General features: G+C 46.1%; 1 protein-coding gene across 1 annotated transcript in view; it reads right to left on the bottom strand.

Moving 5' to 3' along the window:
• Positions 1–8641, bottom strand: part of EDC4 (enhancer of mRNA decapping 4) — a 98626-nt gene extending 89985 nt beyond the window's left edge. Inside the window, exons 1-3 of the mRNA XM_044269760.1 lie at positions 8441–8641; positions 3741–3909; positions 976–1087 (exon numbers count right to left, since the gene is read on the bottom strand). Of these exons, the coding sequence (XP_044125695.1) occupies positions 976–1087; positions 3741–3909; positions 8441–8519 (360 nt within the window). The 5' untranslated portion in view covers positions 8520–8641. The remainder of the gene's footprint in view (positions 1–975; positions 1088–3740; positions 3910–8440) is intronic.
• Between the last annotated feature and the right edge of the window lie 12110 nt (positions 8642–20751).

Raw genomic sequence — 20751 nt, 5'->3', positions numbered from 1 at the left:
AATGAACTACTAACACACCTCCCCTTTGCATAAGTATTGTGCCACAGTACTACGCCTGTACAGATGTAGCAGGGTTAACACACAAACTCTTAACTCATCGCGTTATCTTGAAACAAAGGCCATTGAAAAGCAATTTAAGGCGTTTGCTTAACGCATTAAGTTTAGATAACACGTCTCAAAGCATGCGTGTGTTAACTCTACCTCATCTCGAACCACATTCAGCATCATGAGAAGAAAATGCCTTTTCTAGGCATCAAACGTGCCTGCAGGGACCTCTGCCTCCATGTCACAGAAGATAAAGCGCTAAGCGATGCCGGCGTCTTCTCTTCCGGGTGTATGCGATGACGTCATCGGCGCAGGCGCATTGAGGATGAAGCGCCGAGCAAGCGGCCGCCTCTCAGTGCGCCTGCGCCGATTGAAGACAGGTACGGCGCAGGCGCGAGATTTGGAGTTCAAACAGGGCCAGCAGAGAACGATTCCGTTCCCTGGCCCTGTCAATCACACCGCGGAGGGGGCGTCATTAGGATCGGAGGATGCGGCTGCTACCAGCAAGTAGCCGCCCTACTTGCTGGTAGCAAGGTCATTTACATATTATAAAATAGATTTTTAACAAATTCTACTGAACCAAAATGAATATTTAGCTTATGTATAGGGAGCAGTATAGGGATTATTATTAACCAAAAAAAACAAAAAAAAAAAAAACTAAAACGGTTTAGTGGGCTGACAGAAGCCCTTTAAAGAAAGGTCTCAGAACAGATATCAGTCAATTTGAGCAAGCAGAGCTGTGCCATAAAGCCTGGAGTATGGCGGTAGAGAAACAGTAGTGGCGGCTGTTTTCTCTGTGTCTAGTCCTCACTCTACTGAACATAGCGGAGCATTTAATAGTTAACCGTGTCATTAAAACCGCCTGGGGAGCTTTGTACACGTGGCATATGTAATAAATAGTATTTTTAGCATGTAGTTTAAAATTCTTACCTTATTGCTTCCTCTTGCTTTGCTACAAATATTAGAATCACTACTGGCCACAATTTCGACATCTTTCCCAACAATCTCAATGCAGGGAGGAGAGTCACCTCCAGACAAGCAACTAAGGGTGGCGGGGAAACAAAGTTTGACAATTTAAAACAGTTTTTAAGCTACTATTCTAAAGCCTCAAGTCAAAATTGGCAAATAATATTTTAAGTGTAGTTAATGCGGTTGTCCATCCTAGATGGGGAGGGGGATTTAAAAATCACAATAACTCACCTCTCCGTGGTCTGAGGCCCCTTTGACACGGGCAAGATTTCCGTGCAGGTGCAATGCGTGAGGTGAACGCATTGCACCCGCACTGAAGCCGGACCCATTCATTTCTATGGGGCTGTGCACACGAGCGGCGATTTTCACGCATCACTTGTGCGTTGCGTGAAAATCGCAGCATGCTCTATATTGTGCGTTTTTCACGTAACGCAGGCCCCATAGAAATAAATGGGGTTGCGTGAAAATCGCAAGCATCCACAAGCAAGTGCGGATGCAGTGCGATTTTCACGCACGGTTGCTAGGAGACGATTGTGATGGAGACCCGATCATTATTATTTTCCCTAATAATAATAATAATAATAATAATAAATAAATTTAACTCGCCTTAATCCACTTGTTCGCGCAGCCGGCATCTCTTCTGTCTTCTTTTGTGAAGAATAGGACCTTTGATGGCGTCACTACGTTCATCACATGGTCCGTCACATGATCCATCACCATTGTGATGGATCATGTGACGGACCATGTGATGAGCGTAGGGACGTCATCAAAGGTCCTATTCCTCACAGAACAAGAAAGAAAAGATACCGGCTGCGCAAACAAGTGGATTAAGGTGAGTTAAATTATTTTTGATTTTATTTTTTTACCCCTCCAGCCCTATTGTACTATGCATTCTGTATTCAGAATGCTATTATTTTCCCTTCTAACCATGTTATAAGGGGAAATAATACAATCTACACTACAACTAACCCAAACCTGAACTTCTGTGAAGAAGTTCGGGTCTGGGTACCACAGTCAGTTTTTTATCACGCTCGCGCAAAACACATTGCACCCGCGCAATAAAAACTGAACATCGGAACGCAATCAAAACTGACTGCAATTGTGTTCCTACTCACGCGGGTTTGCCGCAATGCACCGGGACGCATCCGGACACGCTCGTCTGCAAGGGGCCTTAGTATTCCAGCGCCGCTCTCCCAATTCTGCCAGACCGGAAGTGGTTGATCATGCGACCAGTCACTGGGCAGAGTGGTCATATGTTCTGCTCTATAGCGGTACTTCAATAGGAGCAGCTCTGCAGTTACCGGCTCGGTCTATTGTAAGACGTGACGGGGCTGTCTAGTTGCGGTTCTAGAGCTACATTTGGGGGGAGGGTAACATCTCTCCTTGGAGAGAGAGCGTCTTAATCGAGTGAGGGGGCTTATAGGCCATACATGCTCTCCCGGGAAGTAAGGGATGCAAATGAGTTTTTAACAAGCTCTGCCTCTAATGTCACCAGATGTAAGGCCGCTATCCTATAAGTCAATGTTCGACCCTTTAAATAGGTCTTGAGACAAGACTTGGATATGTATGACATATATGGCCTATTAGTCTCCTCATGCCTATTAAGGTGTTCTCTCCCCAAGGAGAGATCGTACTCCCCAAACCCTGACTTAGGCCTCTCACCTAGTACTCTCTGCTTGTCATGTCTCAAGGCCTATTTAAAGGGTTGAACATTGACTTATAGGATAGCTGCCTTACATCTGGTGGCATTAGAGGCAGAGCTTAAGAGCTCATTTGCATCCCTTTCTTCCTAGAGCTAAACACATACTGCAGTTTTTAACAGGTAGCAGTTGAATGAAATAAAAATTTTAAGAGGTTTTACACTCAGCAATTTATAATGGTGGAAGATCAGGTAGGATCTGGGTCTGTCTTTTCCAGCCAAGCCTGGTTTTTCTTTTAGAATTGGCTGCGAAACAATTCTCACAGTGGATGAGGCTTGAATACAGATCTGGCACATCTATACACTGTCTAGTCTACGTTTACAACACCTATTTATTGGCTAAGGCCCGATTCACACAAACGTGTTGGGTCTGGGAAACACTGCTTGTCCATGGCTCCCCTGACTGCATCGTAGCGATTTATGATACAGGGGGAGGAGTGATCGTTAACGCCATCGTTCGTCACCATACAGAATCATTGTTTGCTGGCGTTAAATTGTGATTTAGGTGGATTCACAAATGCTCGTTAGGGATTATCTGGCCAATGCTCAGCTAGTGTAAAGGGGCCTTAAAGGGGTTGTCTGGCCAAACATATTGATGACCTAGCCTCAGGATAGGTCATCAATATTCGATCAGTGGAGGTTTGACACTCGGCACCACCGCTGATCAGTTGTTTGAAGAGAAGGCCCGCGCCGTGCCAGCGCTGCCTCCACTTCACTGTTTACCTTCTAGCCGTTGCATCTGCAGCGGTGAGCAGGTGTAATTACACCCAAACCTTCGCTACAAACCGCTGATCGGCGGGGGTGCCGGACCCCAGCAGATCTGATATTGATAACCTATCCTGAGGATAGGTCATCAATAAATATAACTTGGACAACCCCTTTAATGCTCTGTGCCTCTGCTGTCTGGAGCGGGGTTTGGCATTCTTTCACGCAGCGGATTCCACGCACGGCATTCGCTCGGGTGAAAGAGCCCTAAGCATACAAAAAGGTGCATAAAAAAAAATATATATATATAAAAATCACTTACATCACTTGCTTGTCAGAGAACGGCATCTCAACGTCCTGGAGAGAACTGTCCAGCAAAGGCCCATCCACACTTGTGGCCTCTGGGTGTGCTACAGGATCACAGATGAAGCCATTCAGCTCTCCATTGAAAGAACTTGACTTTCGACTACCGGTACTTTCATTTACAGGATCTAACAAAAGAGACAACAGTGTAGTCAATGCTTGCCCAAGTACAAGATCACACAGCAAACTCAGCAGAAAAATCTGTAGCAGAATCTATAGTACGGGGGGGGGGGGGTCTGGTTCCCCATTGACTTCGATGGATATCCATAACATACAGCATACAGTATGGATGGTGTTTAGAACATCGATTAATCTGCGTAAAAAAGTCTGTTTTGCGGCACTAAATCAGTAGCAGATTTTGTGAACATGGCCTGAGGGACAGAGCTGCACGAGAATGAGACAGATTCGTCCATGAAGATATTACTCGCACACAGCAGGTCACAGACTTTCAACAGTTGTAAAGGCTTGTATATTATAAAAAAAAAATCCAAAAAAAAAATCTAAGCAAGTTATATATTTTAACAATTAAAAAATGAAATTAGACTTTGCAATTTGTGGTGGTCCTATAGAGAATGAATGGAGAGGCAGGGTGCATGTTTGACCTGCGGCTCCATCAGATTGGAAGAACAAGACCCTGGTTCTCGGGATTTGTGGGGGAAAATGATGGCATACAGATGTCATCCATTTTTTTGGGCGCATCCGCTTTTTGCAGACCGCAAAACACATACGGTCATATGCATGTAGCCTAACCCAAAACGGAGAACGTGACCATATCTAGTTTTAATCTTCCAACAATGTTTAGACCAGCGCCAACTACAGGCGGCCCCCGGCCAACAGCTGAGCACACCTGTCACTGACACTAATCAATAAATCTACAAAGAGTCTAATAGTGTGATTTTCTTTTCTTTCAACAACATCCCAGACCCGGGCATACTTGTGTTTTTCATGTTTTTTTACATGTCATTTTATGAGCCATTATATTACTTTACGATTCATGATACAACCTTAGGGCTCATGCATACGGCGGGTCCGCAATACATGGGCACCGGCCATGTGCATCCCACATCATAGACCCATTCACTTCAATGGGTCCGCAATCCGGGAGATACTGAACGGAAGCACTACAGAGTGCTTCCGTGGGTTTTCTGTCCGTGCCTCAGCACCGCAAAAAAGTAGTGCATGCACTACTTTTTTGCGGTGTGGACAGATTACGGACACATTCAAGTTGAATAGGTCTGGATATGTCTGCGGCCGCCGCAAGGATGTTGCTGTGCATTGGGGACCACAAATTGCAGTCCCCAATGCATGGAACGGCCAGCACATGATCGTGTGCATGAGCCCTCATTCAGAGCCCATACTATATAAGTTATACCAATAGAATTCTATAAAATTAACACCAATTTTGACATCGGAAATAAGTATTGGGGTTTTGGGAAATGTCTTCGGGTAGCCGGAGAGCTTCCCTCTGGTACAATGTACGAAATAAACCTTGGAAGTGCTTCTCCTGGACGCTGCAGAAACTTTTTTCTTCTGCTTCTAATGGAAAAAAGCTGCAGTCTCCCAGCCAGCGCCTGCTTTCTAATCCCTTTATTATCACGGGACACGGGGTAAGAAACTAAACTACTAGGGATAAGCGAATTGACTTTGAATGAAACACCCGCATAAAACTTTGTTCTAGTACTGTACGGAGCAGGAGCTCTGTACAGTATTAGGCCTCTTGCACAGGACCGTATGGCTTTTCCAGTATTTTGCAATCCGCAAAAAACGGATCTGCAAAAAAAATACAGATGACGTCCGTGTGCATTCCGTTTTTTGTGGAACGGAACAGCTGGCTCCTGATAGAAACATAGGATAGTACGGTTCAATCTTTGAACGGAATGAAAAAACAGAAACGGAAGGCATACTGAGTACCTTCCGTTTTTTTTTTTTGCGGATCCATTGAAATTAATTGAGTTCCGTATACGGAACCAAAAATTGAAAGTAAACCCAAAAAAATATATTGTCCGCAGAATGGACACGAATAGGACATGTACTATCTTTTTTACGGGATGGCGGAACAGACACAATGAATGGGAGAGAAGGACAGAAAGAAGAGACCGGATGGCGCTTAGGAGGAGGTGAGGAAAGCAGAGACTGGAACTACACTGCTAAATGGCTCCCACTTTGTGGGTGGCACTACTATTGTACACGAAGTGCCATGATTTTGTACAGCAGCAGCTACATGGTAGCACCAACCGCAAAGTGGCAGCCACCCAATAGCGCCAGCCATTCTGCAGTGTTTATAATAAAGCTCATGCCACACAGTATAACCATTAACCTCTTAATGTCTGCAGGCGGTGCAGGTCCTCAGCTTGCAGCAACGTCTTTAGGCATCGCTGCAGTTGACGGGGGTTAAGGGCCGCCAGAAGGCTCCGGTGCTAAGAACCGGCCTGAGTCACAGCAAGAGTCAGAGGAAGCTTCAATACCGGCTGTTAACCCACTGACCATGCCGTTGTCTACACCACAGCATGATCAAAGTAGAGCGCCCCCTCTGCGAGCCAGCAGCACAGAGGAACACTGGGGTTAATGTGATTAATTAACCCCAAAATTGACATTGTGCGAGATGGGTCACATGTTTTGTGCGACTTCTTGACGCAGAAATGCCTTTCTAAACATCTCACCGTGTAGTCCTAGCCTTGAATAACAATCCGAACTGGGCTTTGGTTCAGAGTAGGGCTGGGCGATATGGCCTAAAACCTATATCGCGATATCATTTAAACCATGTGTGATAACGATATATATCGCAATATATTAATTTCTTCTGTATTTATATCATCCATGTCCCCCAGCCAGCGCCATCAGTCCCATGCCATAGTCATCCTCCAGTCCAACCACCGCCCACCCAGAAGGATCAGACGAAATTAATATTTTAACCCAATCCTTTTGTTCTCCTGGGAGATGAGGTGCATGGTAGCGGTTTTCTGCCCTCTCCAATTTGGATACACATATATACGGCCTAGTAGACAGTGTCGGGTGAGCCGGGAGGGAGTCAGGAGAGCTGCCAGTTTACTTGCCTATCCACAACACTGTCATTTAACCATATTAAATATTGATTTTCCCTATCCAAACTATAAAATTGTCTCATGGTTTCTTCCATGTGATCTTTTTCCGAGTTGATCATTTGATGTACTTATGTCTTATTTCAACCGCATTAACTATGTAACTAGATGGGCCAAGCCAGGCGGAGGTTTCCTGGGTCAACATCTGGAACAATAGGATATAATTCCCACGTGTAGGTTCTGATTAGAATTTCTGATGCAGTTTTTGGAGCCATACGCAGGTGTGGATAATAAAAGGGCAGTAACTATAAGCGTAGTGGCCACCGCACGGCCGAGCTGCAGCTGGAATGCTGACAAAAACCCTTTGTCCACAAGGATAGCTAATAAAGTATTAACTTGTCGCCACATGCCTAAAACATCAGCCAGGCACCACTAATTCCACTGACAAATTGTGCAGTCAGGGGGCTTTTAGTCACATCACAGCCGTGCCTGAGCCGCTCCACGCCACTAGGTGGGACGCCAGCCCAGAGGCCAGCTGCTCCACGCCACTAGGTGGGACGCCAGCCCAGAGGCCAGCTGCTCCACGCCACTAGGTGGGACGCCAGCCCAGAGGCCAGCTGCTCCACGCCACTAGGTGGGACGCCAGCCCAGAGGCCAGCTGCTCCACGCCACTAGGTGGGACGCCAGCCCAGAGGCCAGCTGCTCCACGCCACTAGGTGGGACGCCAGCCCAGAGGCCAGCTGCTCCACGCCACTAGGTGGGACGCCAGCCCAGAGGCCAGCTGCTCCACGCCACTACGTGGCACACCAGCCCAAAGGCCAGCTGCTCCACGCCACTACGTGGCACACCAGCCCAAAGGCCAGCTGCTCCACGCCACGCTAAAGACAAGAAGCTCCACTCCACTACGTGGGACACCACGCTAAAGACAAGAAGCTCCACTCCACTACGTGGGACGCCACGCTAAAGACAAGAAGCTCCACTCCACTACGTGGGACGCCACGCTAAAGACAAGTAGCTCCACTACATGGGATACCAACCTAAAGAACAGATGCTCCACTATTACTAGAAGGGTTCTCCAGGCTTTTTAAGAAATCAGTCCTTTCTCTGGCCACAGGCTCTTCCCCTCAGTTCCTGACCAGATGTGTGCCCCTGTCTGGTTGGTACCTAGGCAGAAGATCCCACAGCCTGTGTGAGTGCAGCAGAGCGGGCGGCAGGGCAAATACTAACTAAATTATCTTTCTTCAACATGATAGATTACAGGATTGATTTCCTAAAAAGTGCAGAGAACCCCTTTAACCTTGTAATAATCCATCCGGTGTGTGGTCCAGGAGGCGCTGCAGCCACTTATATTCAGCATAATTACTACAGGACAATAAAAGTGCTGCCTAGGAACCTGTTCACACTGACAGGACGCCTCCCAAGGCAGAGGGGAACTTTCCCTCCGGAGCACATCCACTCCATGACTAGGACTTCCCTGGGAACAAGCAGAGCATGGCCTCCTCCTCTCCAGGACGCTGTGCTCCTCCATGGAGAAGTTCTCTCAGGCACAGAACAGTGCAGCCCCAGCCTCTACTTCCCAAACTTCCCTTCCACCCCCTGAGCAGGACCCCCCTCTCCTCACCTCCAAGGCGGTCCAGCTTCAGAATGTCCCTCAGGTGCTGAGTGGCGTCTACGTCAATGTTAGAAGCCGAAGCCATCATTTATGGAGCGATCTCCCGCCTCGTACACACGAAGCGCGTAAGAGCCGTTCACCAACTCAATCTACTTCCGTTCCGTTCTGTGCTCCGTTTTCTCCTTCCCCTCAAGAAACGAGACCGCAGCTCAATGGTTCTGTTTGTTCTGCTGATGCGCGAGTCACGTGGTTGACAGACGGTCACGTGGTTTGTCTCCGCTAGTCAGACTCAGTGCAGGAACTGGATGGAGGGTGCGGGTCGTGGACGGCGTTCTGACAGATACCTTATCAGAATGCTATACCCTCGTCACGAAGTATAGTAATCTGTCAGAACTACGCCATTGGGGGAGATGTATCTAACTGGTGTAAAGGGAAACTGGCTTAGTTGCCCATGGCAACCAATCAGATTCCAACTTTCATTTTTCACAGCTCCTTTGGAAAATGAAAGGTGGAATCTGATTGGTTGCTATGGGCACCTAAGCCAGGTTCCCTTTACACCAGTTTGATCAATTTCCCCCAATGTGCTTTATGGGAGGAATGGTGCTTCCAAAGTAGAGGACTGAAGGGTAGATGTGTGGGATAAGCGCTGTAGATGGGGTTGATATGCTGGATGTGAGCATTCTGCTTTAGTTGGGGGTTTAGGGTTGCCACCTTTCCCGACCATAGGGCCAAATTAAGCCACACGCCAAAGGGTGGGGCGTGGCTTAAAGGGGTTCTACAGTTTGTTTTAACTGATGATCTATCCTCTGGATAGATCATCAGCATCTGATCAGCGGGGGTCCGACACCCGGGACCCCCGCCGATCAGCTGCAGAAGCCCTTTAACACAGGGTGTTAAGTCCCTATGTCATAGTGTGGTTCCCAGTATTAGCAGTGCCCCCTGAATTGATAATTCCCCCCATTAGTGTCCCCAGTAATATTAATGCCCCCATTAGCGCTCCCCCAAATTAATGTCCCCATTAGTGCCCCCAGTAATTGTAATGCCTTTCTTTATTAGTGCCCGACAGAATTAATAATACCGCCATTAGTGCCCTAGTAGTGCCCCCCAGTAATAGTAATGCCCCATTAGAGCCCCTCAGTAATATTAATGCCCAAATTAGTGCTCCCCAAAATTAATAATGCCCCCATTAGCGCCACCCAGAATTAATAGTGCCACTAGTAATGCCCCCATTAGTGCCCCCAGTAATATTAATGCTCCAATTAGTGCCCTCCAGAATTAATAATGCCTCCATTATTGCCCCTCAGTAATATTAATGCCCAAATTAGTGCTCCCCAAAATTAACAATGCCCCATTAACGCCACCCAGAATTAATAGTGCCACCAGTAATGCCCCCATTAGTGCCCCCAGTAATATTAATGCTCCAATTAGTGCCCTCCAGAATTAATAAGGCGCCCATTAGTGCCCCACAAAATTAATAGTGCCCCCCAGAATTAATAGTGCCTTCAGTAGTGCCCCCCAGAATTAATAGTGCTCCTATTAGTGCCCTCCAAAATTAATAATGCTCCCTTTCTCTACTCGTGCAAAAAAAAAATCCTCTCCTCCATTTGCTTGCGCTGGGAACACCCACTGCTCACTGGAGGATAGGACCTGCAAAACGTCATCACGCTGGAGCGCAGGTCCTGCACATCCGGTCAGCAGCAAGTGACCGGAGGGGAGTTTCTTTTCTTGACACAAGTTGGGGTGGGGACGGGAGTTAAAGGCTGTACTAATGAGTACTCCACAGTGGAAGCGCTCATTAGTAGCAGTCCTTAAAGGAAAATACCAGCCAGGTGGCAGCCCTAGGTTGAAGGGATGGTTGGAGGTCATTCAAAATTTCTTAGAATCACCCCTTTCTTATCACCCCATTCTTATAATCACCCCTTTCTTATCACCCCTTTCTACAGCACCTTTCTTTGCAGAACTGGTCCGCTCTGTGGCGGTACTGTATATGGCATTTGACAACTGCAGCTAATCACTGTACTAAAACTTAGGACATTGATTGGCTGCAGCCGTGATGTGCCATACACCGGCCCCTCACTGTGAACATTGCAGTGTCAGTGACGTACAGATGTACAGCATGTGACCGCTGCAGCCATTCATTGGCCCCAGCTGTGCACCCGACGAGGCTAATAATTGGCTGCAGCTGTCACGTTGTCAGTGTGCTATCGCCGCTGAAGCCAGCTAAGTATAACCTGGCCAGGAGAACCAGAGCTAAGGTGCAGCACCTGTAGGGTACGTACTTACCTGTTCTTCATTTCAGACAGATCCCGGGGTCTTCTCCTGAGACCAGACAACCCCTGTAAAGATCTTTAAGTTGGAAAGCACTGTACAGAGCCTTGTATTGTGCTTTCTATATTCCTTATCCTCCCAGCACTACCTCCACTCCTCATCAGCAGTCTCCAAACAAAAGAAAAATGGCCACTGTGTGTGTATGCGTATATACAGACGTGGACAAAATTGTTGGTACCCTTTGGTCAATGAAAGAAAAAGTCACAATGGTCACAGAAATAACTTTAATCTGACAAAAGTAATAATAAATTAAAATTCTATAAATGTTAACCAATGAAAGTCAGACATTGTTTTTCAACCATGCTTCAACAGAATTATGTAAAAAAATAAACTCATGAAACAGGCATGGACAAAAATGATGGTACCCCTAACTTAATATTTTGTTGCGCAACCTTTTGAGGCAATCACTGCAATCAAACGCTTCCTGTAACTGTCAATGAGACATCTGCACCTCTCAGCAGGTATTTTGGCCCACTCCTCATGAGCAAACTGCTCCAGTTGTGTCCGGTTTGAAGGGTGCCTTTTCCAGACTGCATGTTTCAGCTCCTTCCAAAGATGCTCAATAGGATTGAGGTCAGGGCTCATAGAAGGCCACTTTAGAATAGTCCAATTTTTTCCTCTTAGCCATTCTTGGGTGTTTTTAGCGGTGTGTTTTGGGTCATTGTCCTGTTGCAAGACCCATGACCTGCGACTGAGACCAAGCTTTCTGACACTGGCTAGTACATTTCTCTCTAGAATTCCTTGATAGTCTTGAGATTTCATTGTACCCTGCACAGATTCAAGACACCCTGTGCCAGACGCAGCAAAGCAGCCCCAGAACATAACAGAGCCTCCTCCATGTTTCACAGTAGGGACAGTGTTCTTTTCTTGATATGCTTCATTTTTTCGTCTGTGAACATACAGCTGATGTGCCTTGGCAAAAACTTCGATTTTTGTCTCATCTGTCCACAGGACATTCTCCCAGAAGCTTTGTGGCTTGTCAACATGTAGTTTGGCATATTCCAGTCTTGCTTTTTTATGATTCGTTTTCAACAATGGTGTCCTCCTTGGTCGTCTCCCATGTAGTCCACTTTGGCTCAAACAACGACGGATGGTGCGATCTGACACTGATGTTCCTTGAGCATGAAGTTCACCTTGAATCTCTTTAGAAGTCTTTCTAGGCTCTTTTGTTACCATTCGGATTATCCGTCTCTTAGATTTGTCATCAATTTTCCTCCTGCGGCCACGTCCAGGGAGGTTGGCTACAGTCCCATGGATCTTAAACTTATGAATAATATGTGCAACTGTACTCACAGGAACATCTAGTTGCTTGGAGATGGTCTTATAGCCTTTACCTTTAACATGCTTGTCTATAATTTTCTTTCTGATCTCTTGAGACAGCTCTTTCCTTTGCTTCCTCTGGTCCATGTCGAGTGTGGTACACACCATATCACCAAACAACACAGTGATTACCTGGAGCCATATATATAGGCCCAATGGCTGATTACAAGGTTGTAGACACCTGTGATGCTAATTAGTGGACACACCTTGAATTAACATGTCCCTTTGGTCACATTATGTTCTGTGTTTTCTAGGGGTACCATCATTTTTGTCCATGCCTGTTTCATGAGTTTATTTTTTTACATAATTCTGTTGAAGCATGGTTGAAAAACAATGTCTGACTTTCATTGGTTAACATTTATAGAATTTTAATTTATTATTACTTTTGTCAGATTAAAGTTATTTCTGTGACCATTGTGACTTTTTCTTTCATTGACCAAAGGGTACCAACAATTTTGTCCACGTCTGTATGTAAATAAAATAGAAAATCCACAGTTCTGGTGAACAAGCTGGTTACTTTATTGGTAACAGCAGCATAAGGATCCTTATGCTGCTGTTACCAATAAAGTAACCAGCTTGTTCACCAGAACCAATCAGTTATATCCCCATGCATTCTGAATGGAGAGCATTCCGTTCAGGATGCATCAGGACGTCTTCAGTTCAGTCTTTTTGACTGATCAGGCAAAAGATAAAACCGCAGCATGCTACGGTTTTATCTCCAGCAAAAACACTGAAGACTTGCCTGAATGCTGCATCTGGCATTTTTTTCCATAGGAAGGTATTAGTGCCGGATCCGACACTCAAAATACCAGATCCGTCCTTCCGTTCTGCGTATGCACAGACCGAAAAAAAGGTGAAAAAAATAAATGCCGGATCCATTTTGCCGGATGAAACCGGAAAGACGGATCCGGCATTTCAATGCATTTTTCTGACTAATCAGGCATTTTTAAGACTGATCAGTCTTACAAATGCCATCAGTTGGCATACGTTTTGCCGAATCTGGCAGGCAGTTCCGGCGACGTGTCCAGATGGGCAGGTGTTTGTTTGTTTTTTTATTTTTTTTGTTACTGTTATGGTTTATGTTTCAGTGGGTTTAACCAGGTGAATGTTAAACGTGGATGCCACTGTGTTGCTAGGAAGATAAATAAATATTTGGACTTTTAACCTATTGGAGCCTTCGGCAACCCCACACCCAGATCGCAATATATATACCATACATACCTACCTTCTGTAGGATGATAGCTCTAGGCTGTCAGAGAATGATGGAAGTTGTAGTTTTGCAACAGCTGGAGGGCCGCAGGTTGAGCATGCATGATCTAAAGGCTGCATTCCATTACAGTTGGACATACAATCATTCGGCTGACAGCTATCTCTTTCGACTCCTCCATGCACATCCAAGTTTGGCTCAGCCAACCTTGTATATGTATTCAGTGGGGAGAGAGGATCAAGCTGCTCCCAGACACTTCAGGTGGTGGCTTATCTTCCAGGACAACAAAAGGATACTTTGCCCAATCTTTCTCTCCTCCAACATCTTCTGTTGGGGGAGAGTCAGGAGCTCTCCCCACACTTTAGACTGTCAGCCGATCCTGCCATTCTTGCTGGGTTTGGCTAACAATATATTAATGTGTGTGGGGGCCATAATGTAGCTGGCCAGCTAAGACCTGTCCTAGGTTGCTATCACGACCGGCGTGCCGATCACATACGTGACGCAAAGGGAGGGAAAAGGAAGGCCCTGTCCAAGGGAGAGGGAAGATGGTGACCCCTAACTCACCTTGAGGCTGGCCCCTGACTGCCCTGACGTCCCTAGACAGGTTTCTCACCCGTACGCCGATCACGTTCCTAAACCCTGGCTTTCCCTAAGATGAGCCCTACGTACTGAATAGGGCGGTGGGAACACTAGTCCGCACCACTAACACTAAAGGGAAACACTAGGGAGAAGACAGACAATACAGACAAAACACATAATCCCAGGTAGGCGACAACAAACAACCAACAGGGATCCGGAGGGTAACGCTCTGGAACGACAACCAGGAATCACAGCTACACAGCTCCAGTGGGTCAGTATAGAAGTCCAGTCAGGAAGCTCTATATCTGGCAACCAGAGAAGTGGGAGAGGGGAATATAAGGAGGTTGGGAGTGCTGGACAAGAAACAGCTGAGGAGAAGAAGCTACGGATCCCTGAGTGAGACAAAGAGGATTGCAAGGCAAACACAGAAAACTATCATTAGGAAACAACGTGATCTTTAGACATAAAGCGCGCAGCCACCCGCTGCGACTTCCTGACCCCAGGTATAACGGAGTCAGACGTGGCTCTTGACACCCTCGTGACAGTACCCCCCTTTTCACGAGGGACCTCCGGACACTCAGGACTAGGTCTCTCAGGATGAGAGGCATGAAAAGCCCGAACTAACCTGTCGGCGTTTACCTCTGATGCTGGAACCCACATTCTTTCCTCGGGACCGTAACCCCTCCAATGCACCAGATATTGAAGAGAGTGGCGGACCCGACGAGAATCAACAATTTTGGATATTTGAAACTCTAGATTACCATCAACAACAACCCCAGGCGAAAAGCCATGGGGTTAATTATGGCTACTATTTTGTAAGGACCTATCAACCTAGGACCCAGTTTCCAAGAGGGAACCTTTAACTTAATATTCCAAGTAGATAACCACACATAGTCATTCACTCCTAGGTCCGGACCTGGCGACCATCTCTTATCAGCCATGCATTTATATTTACCTCCCATATTTTTCAAGTTAGCTTACACTTTCTGCCATACAGATGAAAGAGATGACGAAAACCGTTCCTCTTCGGGAACCCCAGAAGAGCCCCCCTCTTTGAAAGTACAGAATTGGGGATGAAAACCATATGCACCAAGAAAGGGTGACTTGCCAGTGGATTCCTGACGGCGATTATTTATGGCAAACTCGGCTAACGGTAAATATGATGACCACACCTCTTGGTTTTCAGACACAAAACACCTTAGGTATGTCTCAAGGTTTAGGTTGGTACGCTCAGTCTGTCCATTCGACTGAGGATAGAAAGCTGAGGAAAAGGACAAGCGTACCCCCAAACGGGAACAAAAAGCTTTCCAAAACTTAGAAATAAACTGGGTACCCCGATCCGAAACAACATCGGAAGGGACCCCGTGAAGCTTCACGATTTCACTGATGAACACCTGAGCAAGAGTCTTTGCATTAGGTAGTGCAGGTAACGCAATGAAGTGTACCATTTTGCTAAACCTGTCTACTACTACCAAGATAACTGTTTTACCCGCAGACAAAGGTAAGTCAGTGATGAAATCCATTGACAGATGTGTCCATGGCCTATTGGGAATGACAAGTGGCAATAAAGACCCTGCAGGACGTGTATGAGAGACTTACGCGCGTGCACAAGTCGAACAAGTAGACACAAAATCCATTACATCCACACGCAACCTTGGCCACCAAAAACGACGAGACAATAGCTCCAAGGTTGCTTTACTACCCGGGTGCCTAGCAAGTGCCGAATTATGATGTTCCTTTAATAATTCGAGACGCAGGTTTAACGGTACAAACAATTTCTCTGAGGGACAAGAGACCGGGGCGTCCCCCTGGGCCTCTAACACCTTCCCCTCCAGAACAGAGTGTACAGCGGAGACAACCACTCCTCTTTGTAGAATGGGTACCGGATCACCCACATTACCCCCTCCAGGGAAACTACGAGATAATGAGTCTGCCTTGTATTTTTTGCCCCAGGACGATAGGTGATGAAAAAGTTAAACCTGGTAAAAAATAGCGACCACCTAGCTTGTCTAGGGGTGAGACGCTTAGCTGATTCGAGGTACAGAAGGTTTTTGTGGTCCGTAATCACAGTGACTGGGTGGATTGTCCCCTCTAAAAAGTGACGCCATTCTTCAAACGCTAGTTTAATAGCTAATAGTTCCCTATTGCCAATATCATAGTTCTTCTCCGCTGCAGATAGTTTTTTAGAAAAGAAAGCACAAGGACGCCATTTGCCAGGAGACGGACCCTGAGACAGTACAGCCCCCACTCCCACCTCTGACGCATTTACTTCAACAATAAAAGTCTGGGAGACATCAGGTTGGATTAGTACCGGTGCCTAGGTAAACCTCTCTTTCAGAGAGGAAAATACCCTTTTGGCGGCTTCAGACCATATAGAAAAATCAGTCCCCTTCCTAGTCATGTCAGTAAGGGGTTTGACAGTCACAGAATAGTTTTTATTGAATTTTTTATAGAAGTTTGTGAAACCCAAAAACCGTTGCAGTGCTTTAAGGTTCTCAGGAAGATCCCAATCTAGTATTGCCTGGACTTTCCTAGGATCCATACGGAAACCTGAAGCAGATAATAGATATCCCAGGAACTGTATCTCCTGAACGGCGAAAACACACTTCTCAATTTTCGCATATAATTTATTCGTCCGTAGGACCTGCAGTACCTGTCTGACATTTATTTATAGAAACCTTCTGATTCCAATGAGCCCCTGATGAGCTCCATTTTTCATGGAACGAAACATGGCATGTAGGGCCATACAGTAAGGGACTTACAGGGAAGAGGCCCCATTTAGGGACAGGTTCCGTATGGGGTCGCCCCTGTCGGGGCGGGTGCTCCGTGTCGTTGAGGCAGGTCTATGAGGATAGCCCCCGACCATCCATATAGGGAGGGCTCTAGACCAGGGCATTATAGGAGTATCCAGATTGCCACATCAACTTAACAATTGGACACCAGTGCCTGTGACCACACTGGAGCATTGACGCCAACCACCAACCCTGGCCGTATACCTACAGGACGGGGTAAGACCCACCCAGTATTACGTTACCGCGGTCTTATATGGTGCTAAAATAAGTGTTTACATGTATGTATGTTTTTCGTCTTTGTCTCACTGCTACCACCAACGTTTTTTAAGTGAAATTATAGTAAAAGTAAAATTTTATATATACTCAATCCACATGTGGTAAATAAGTTTATAAGAGGTGTGACATATCTCTGCACACACGCACCTGATGCATTGAGATAATTTCTGTATATACCTGTCTGACATGTACCTCGTGTGTCTGCAGATCAGACGAGTAAATTAAAATATCATCTAGGTATATCACAACAAACCTGCCGATAAGATGACTAAAAATGTCATTAACGAAATGTTGGAAGACAGCGGGAGCATTAGTCAGACCGAAAGGCATGACTAGATTTTCATAATGCCCCTCCGGGGTGTTAAAGGCTGTCTTCCACTCACCCCTTTCCTTGATACGAATCAGATTGTAGGCCCCCCTAAGATCAAGTTTGGAGAACCACTTAGCACCCGCAATCTGATTAAACAGGTCAGGAATGAGAGGAAGAGGTTAAGGGTCTCGGATGGTTATCCGGTTTAGTTCGCGGAAATCTAGGCAAGGACGCAAGCCCCCATCTTTCTTTTTAACAAAGAAAAACCCTGCAGCCACGGGTGATGAAGTGGGTCTGATGTGTCCCTTAGCCAAGCTCTCGGAGATATAATCTTTCATGGCTTGTCTCTTGGGTCCCGAAAGATTATATAACCTGGTCTTGCGTAATTTCGCACCGGGAATCAGGTTAACCGGGCAATCATAAGGACGGTGAGGTGGTAACTTCTGACACCCCTTTTCAGAGAAAACGTCCTCAAAGTCTGAAATAAAAGTAGGTAGAGTAGCTATGGAGGCGACTAAGCAATTGCTATTTAAGCAATTTTCTCTGCAATGCTCACTCCACTCCAATATCTCCCTGGCCCACCAATCCACCACTGGATTGTGCACTACCAACCAGGGAAGACCCAATACCACAGGAGTGGGAAGACCCTCCAGAACATAACATGATAGACACTCGTTATGGTGGTCCCCTACCCGAAGGTGTAAGTTATGGACAATATGAGTAAGGTTTCTCTGAGACAGAGGAGCAGAGTCGATAGCAAAAATGGGAATTGGTCTCTCTAGCGTACAGAAAGAAAAACCCATAGTCTGGGCAAACTGGGCATCTATCAAATTTACTCCTGCTCCACTGTCTAGGAAGAAAGAAATAGTCTCTGTCTTAACGCCAACAACCGCTGGCAACACAAATTGAGCTGTTCGTATGGAGGAAACGTATTACCCCGGCTGACATCCTCCACACAGCCTGGGGTTAGTAGTTTTCCGACGGTCTTTTGTTTTTGAGTATGGAAGGACAGACATTAACGAAATGACCCCTCCCCCCACAGAAAAAACAAACCCCACGCCTACGGCGAGCCTCAGGAGGACGGACCTGACGAGTAGTTCCTCCTAGCTGCATAGGCTCTTCTAGGTCTGTACAGACTAGCTGCTGCTTGGGACTGGTTACTAATTGCTCAGGATCTTTCAATCTGTCCCTAAGACGTCTGTCTATTCTGATAGAAAGGGACATAACCGCATCAAGGGAAAAAGGGGTCTCATACAGCGCAAGCGCTTTCGGATAACCCAGAGCAAAACTGACTCCTGAGAGCCGGATCGTTCCACTGGGTATCCGTAGCCCACCTACGGAACTCTGAGCAATACTCCTCTGCTGGCCGCTCTCCCTGTAGGAGTCTCCGTAATTTCGACTCAGCCAGGGCGACTCGGTCAGGGTCATCATATATGAGACCCAAAACCCCCAAAAATTCCTCCACAGACCGGAGAGCCGGAGAATCAGTGGGCAAAGAGAACGCCCAGGATTGCGGGTCCCCCTGAAGCAGCGAAATAACAATCCCCACCCGCTGTTCTTCATTACCAGAGTAGGGGTACAGCCTAAAATATAACTTACAGGCCTCACGGAACGTCACAAATTTGTCCCTTCCCCCAGAAAATCTGTAAGGAAGAACAACCTTGGGTTCCGGAGCAACCTGGTTACCCATAGCAACTGCAGGACTTGCGGTCTGCTGCAATTGCTGCTGTTGCTGGAGGACCGAGGCCTTCAATCCTGCCACCTCCAAAGACAGGCCTTGAAGTTGCTTTGTCAAAGCAGCAATAGGATCCATACTGGATTCTAAATAGGCAGAAGACAAAAAAAATATATATATATTTTTTTATATATATATATATATATATATATATTTTTTTTTTTTTAAACAAAATAAGGGCCAGATATAATATCACGACCGGCGTGCCGATCACATACGTGACGCAAAGGGAGGGAAAAGGAAGGCCCTGTCCAAGGGAGAGGGAAGATGGTGACCCCTAACTCACCTTGAGGCTGGCACCTGACGTCCCTAGATGGGTTTCTCACCCGTACGCCGATCACGTTCCTAAACCCTGGCTTTCCCTAAGATGAGCCCTACGTAGTGAATAGGGCCAGTGGGAACACTAGTCCGCACCACTAACACTAAAGGGAAACACTAGGGAGACAATACAGACAAAACATCTAATCCCAGGTGGGCGACAACAAACAACCAACAGGGATCCGGAGGGTAACGCTCTGGAACGACAACCAGGAATCACAGCTACACAGCTCCAGTGGGTCAGTATAGAAGTCCAGGCAGGAAGCTCTATATCTGGCAATCAGAGAAGTGGGAGAGGGGAATATAAGGAGGTTGGGAGTGCCGGACAAGAAACAGCTGAGGAGAAGAGGCTACGGATCCCTGAGAGAGACAAAAAGGATTGCAAGGCAAACCCAGAAAGCTACCATTAAGTAACATCACTATCTTTAGACATAGAGCGCGCAGCCACCCGCTGCAACTTCCTGACCCCGGGTATAACGGAGTCAGACGTGGCTCTTGACACCCTCGTGACAAGTTGCTAACATAGCTCATATGTTTATACAGCTAGACCTGCCAATAACCTTAATACAGTTCCTATGTTTGTGTGTTAAAGACAAAAGCTGAGTTATTTACAGTGACTTCATGTTTGGATGTCATATAACTGTTATATATATTGTGTTCACAGAAGCAGAAAAGATAATATGCCTTTAAGATTCATTATATGGATGTGAGGTAAGCTTAATGACACAGCAGAAACAACAGAAAGCATAGAGTTAAACTGTTGTTGCTCGGCAGGAGTCTAGACCAATCACAGCCAGCCTCACACACAGCAGGAGTCTTGGCCAATCACAGCCAGCCTCACACACAGCCTATGTGGGAAATTCCTTAGCAGGAGCTGCTAGAAATTATTATTCACCAGTGAGAGAAGCTGAACATTCACTCCACTAAGAGCTGTGTTTTATGGAAGCAGAAAGGCCAAAATAGTTCCACCAATTGCAAACCACTAATTAAATTGCAAACTACAAAGTTCACAATTGCAACCATTCAAATTCCATATTGCAATCCAAATTGCATACAACCATACCAGATCATACTCAACCAATCTGCAAATAGTTACTGCTAACTGCATATTGCAAATTGCGACCAAATTCAGCAAGTGAACTATTAGTTAGACCTCAGATATACCTCTCATAAAGTGCTTAAATAACTTAAAGTGAGATTACAGATACTGAAGAGAGAAATATATCCACCATTTTATGTTGAATGACAAGATTGAACCACCATCTTTTGCATACCGCCATTTTGTGATACTTTATTCAACATGTGTTTGTACATGGACTATCTGCTGCGGAGGCGGCAGTGTTATATTAAGAAGGGTTGAAGTTAATAAAGAAGTTATTTCAAGCATTTGGTGTACTCTTTAAACCTACTGTTTCCATAGAACAGCGCTAGAGGAATTACAAAGTAATAGACAGT

This window comes from Bufo gargarizans, chromosome 10, assembly GCF_014858855.1.
Source record: "Bufo gargarizans isolate SCDJY-AF-19 chromosome 10, ASM1485885v1, whole genome shotgun sequence".
NCBI classification, from domain to species: domain Eukaryota; kingdom Metazoa; phylum Chordata; class Amphibia; order Anura; family Bufonidae; genus Bufo; species Bufo gargarizans.
The sequence above is the reverse complement of the archived record's forward strand: the minus strand, read 5'-3'. Positions and strand labels throughout refer to the sequence as shown.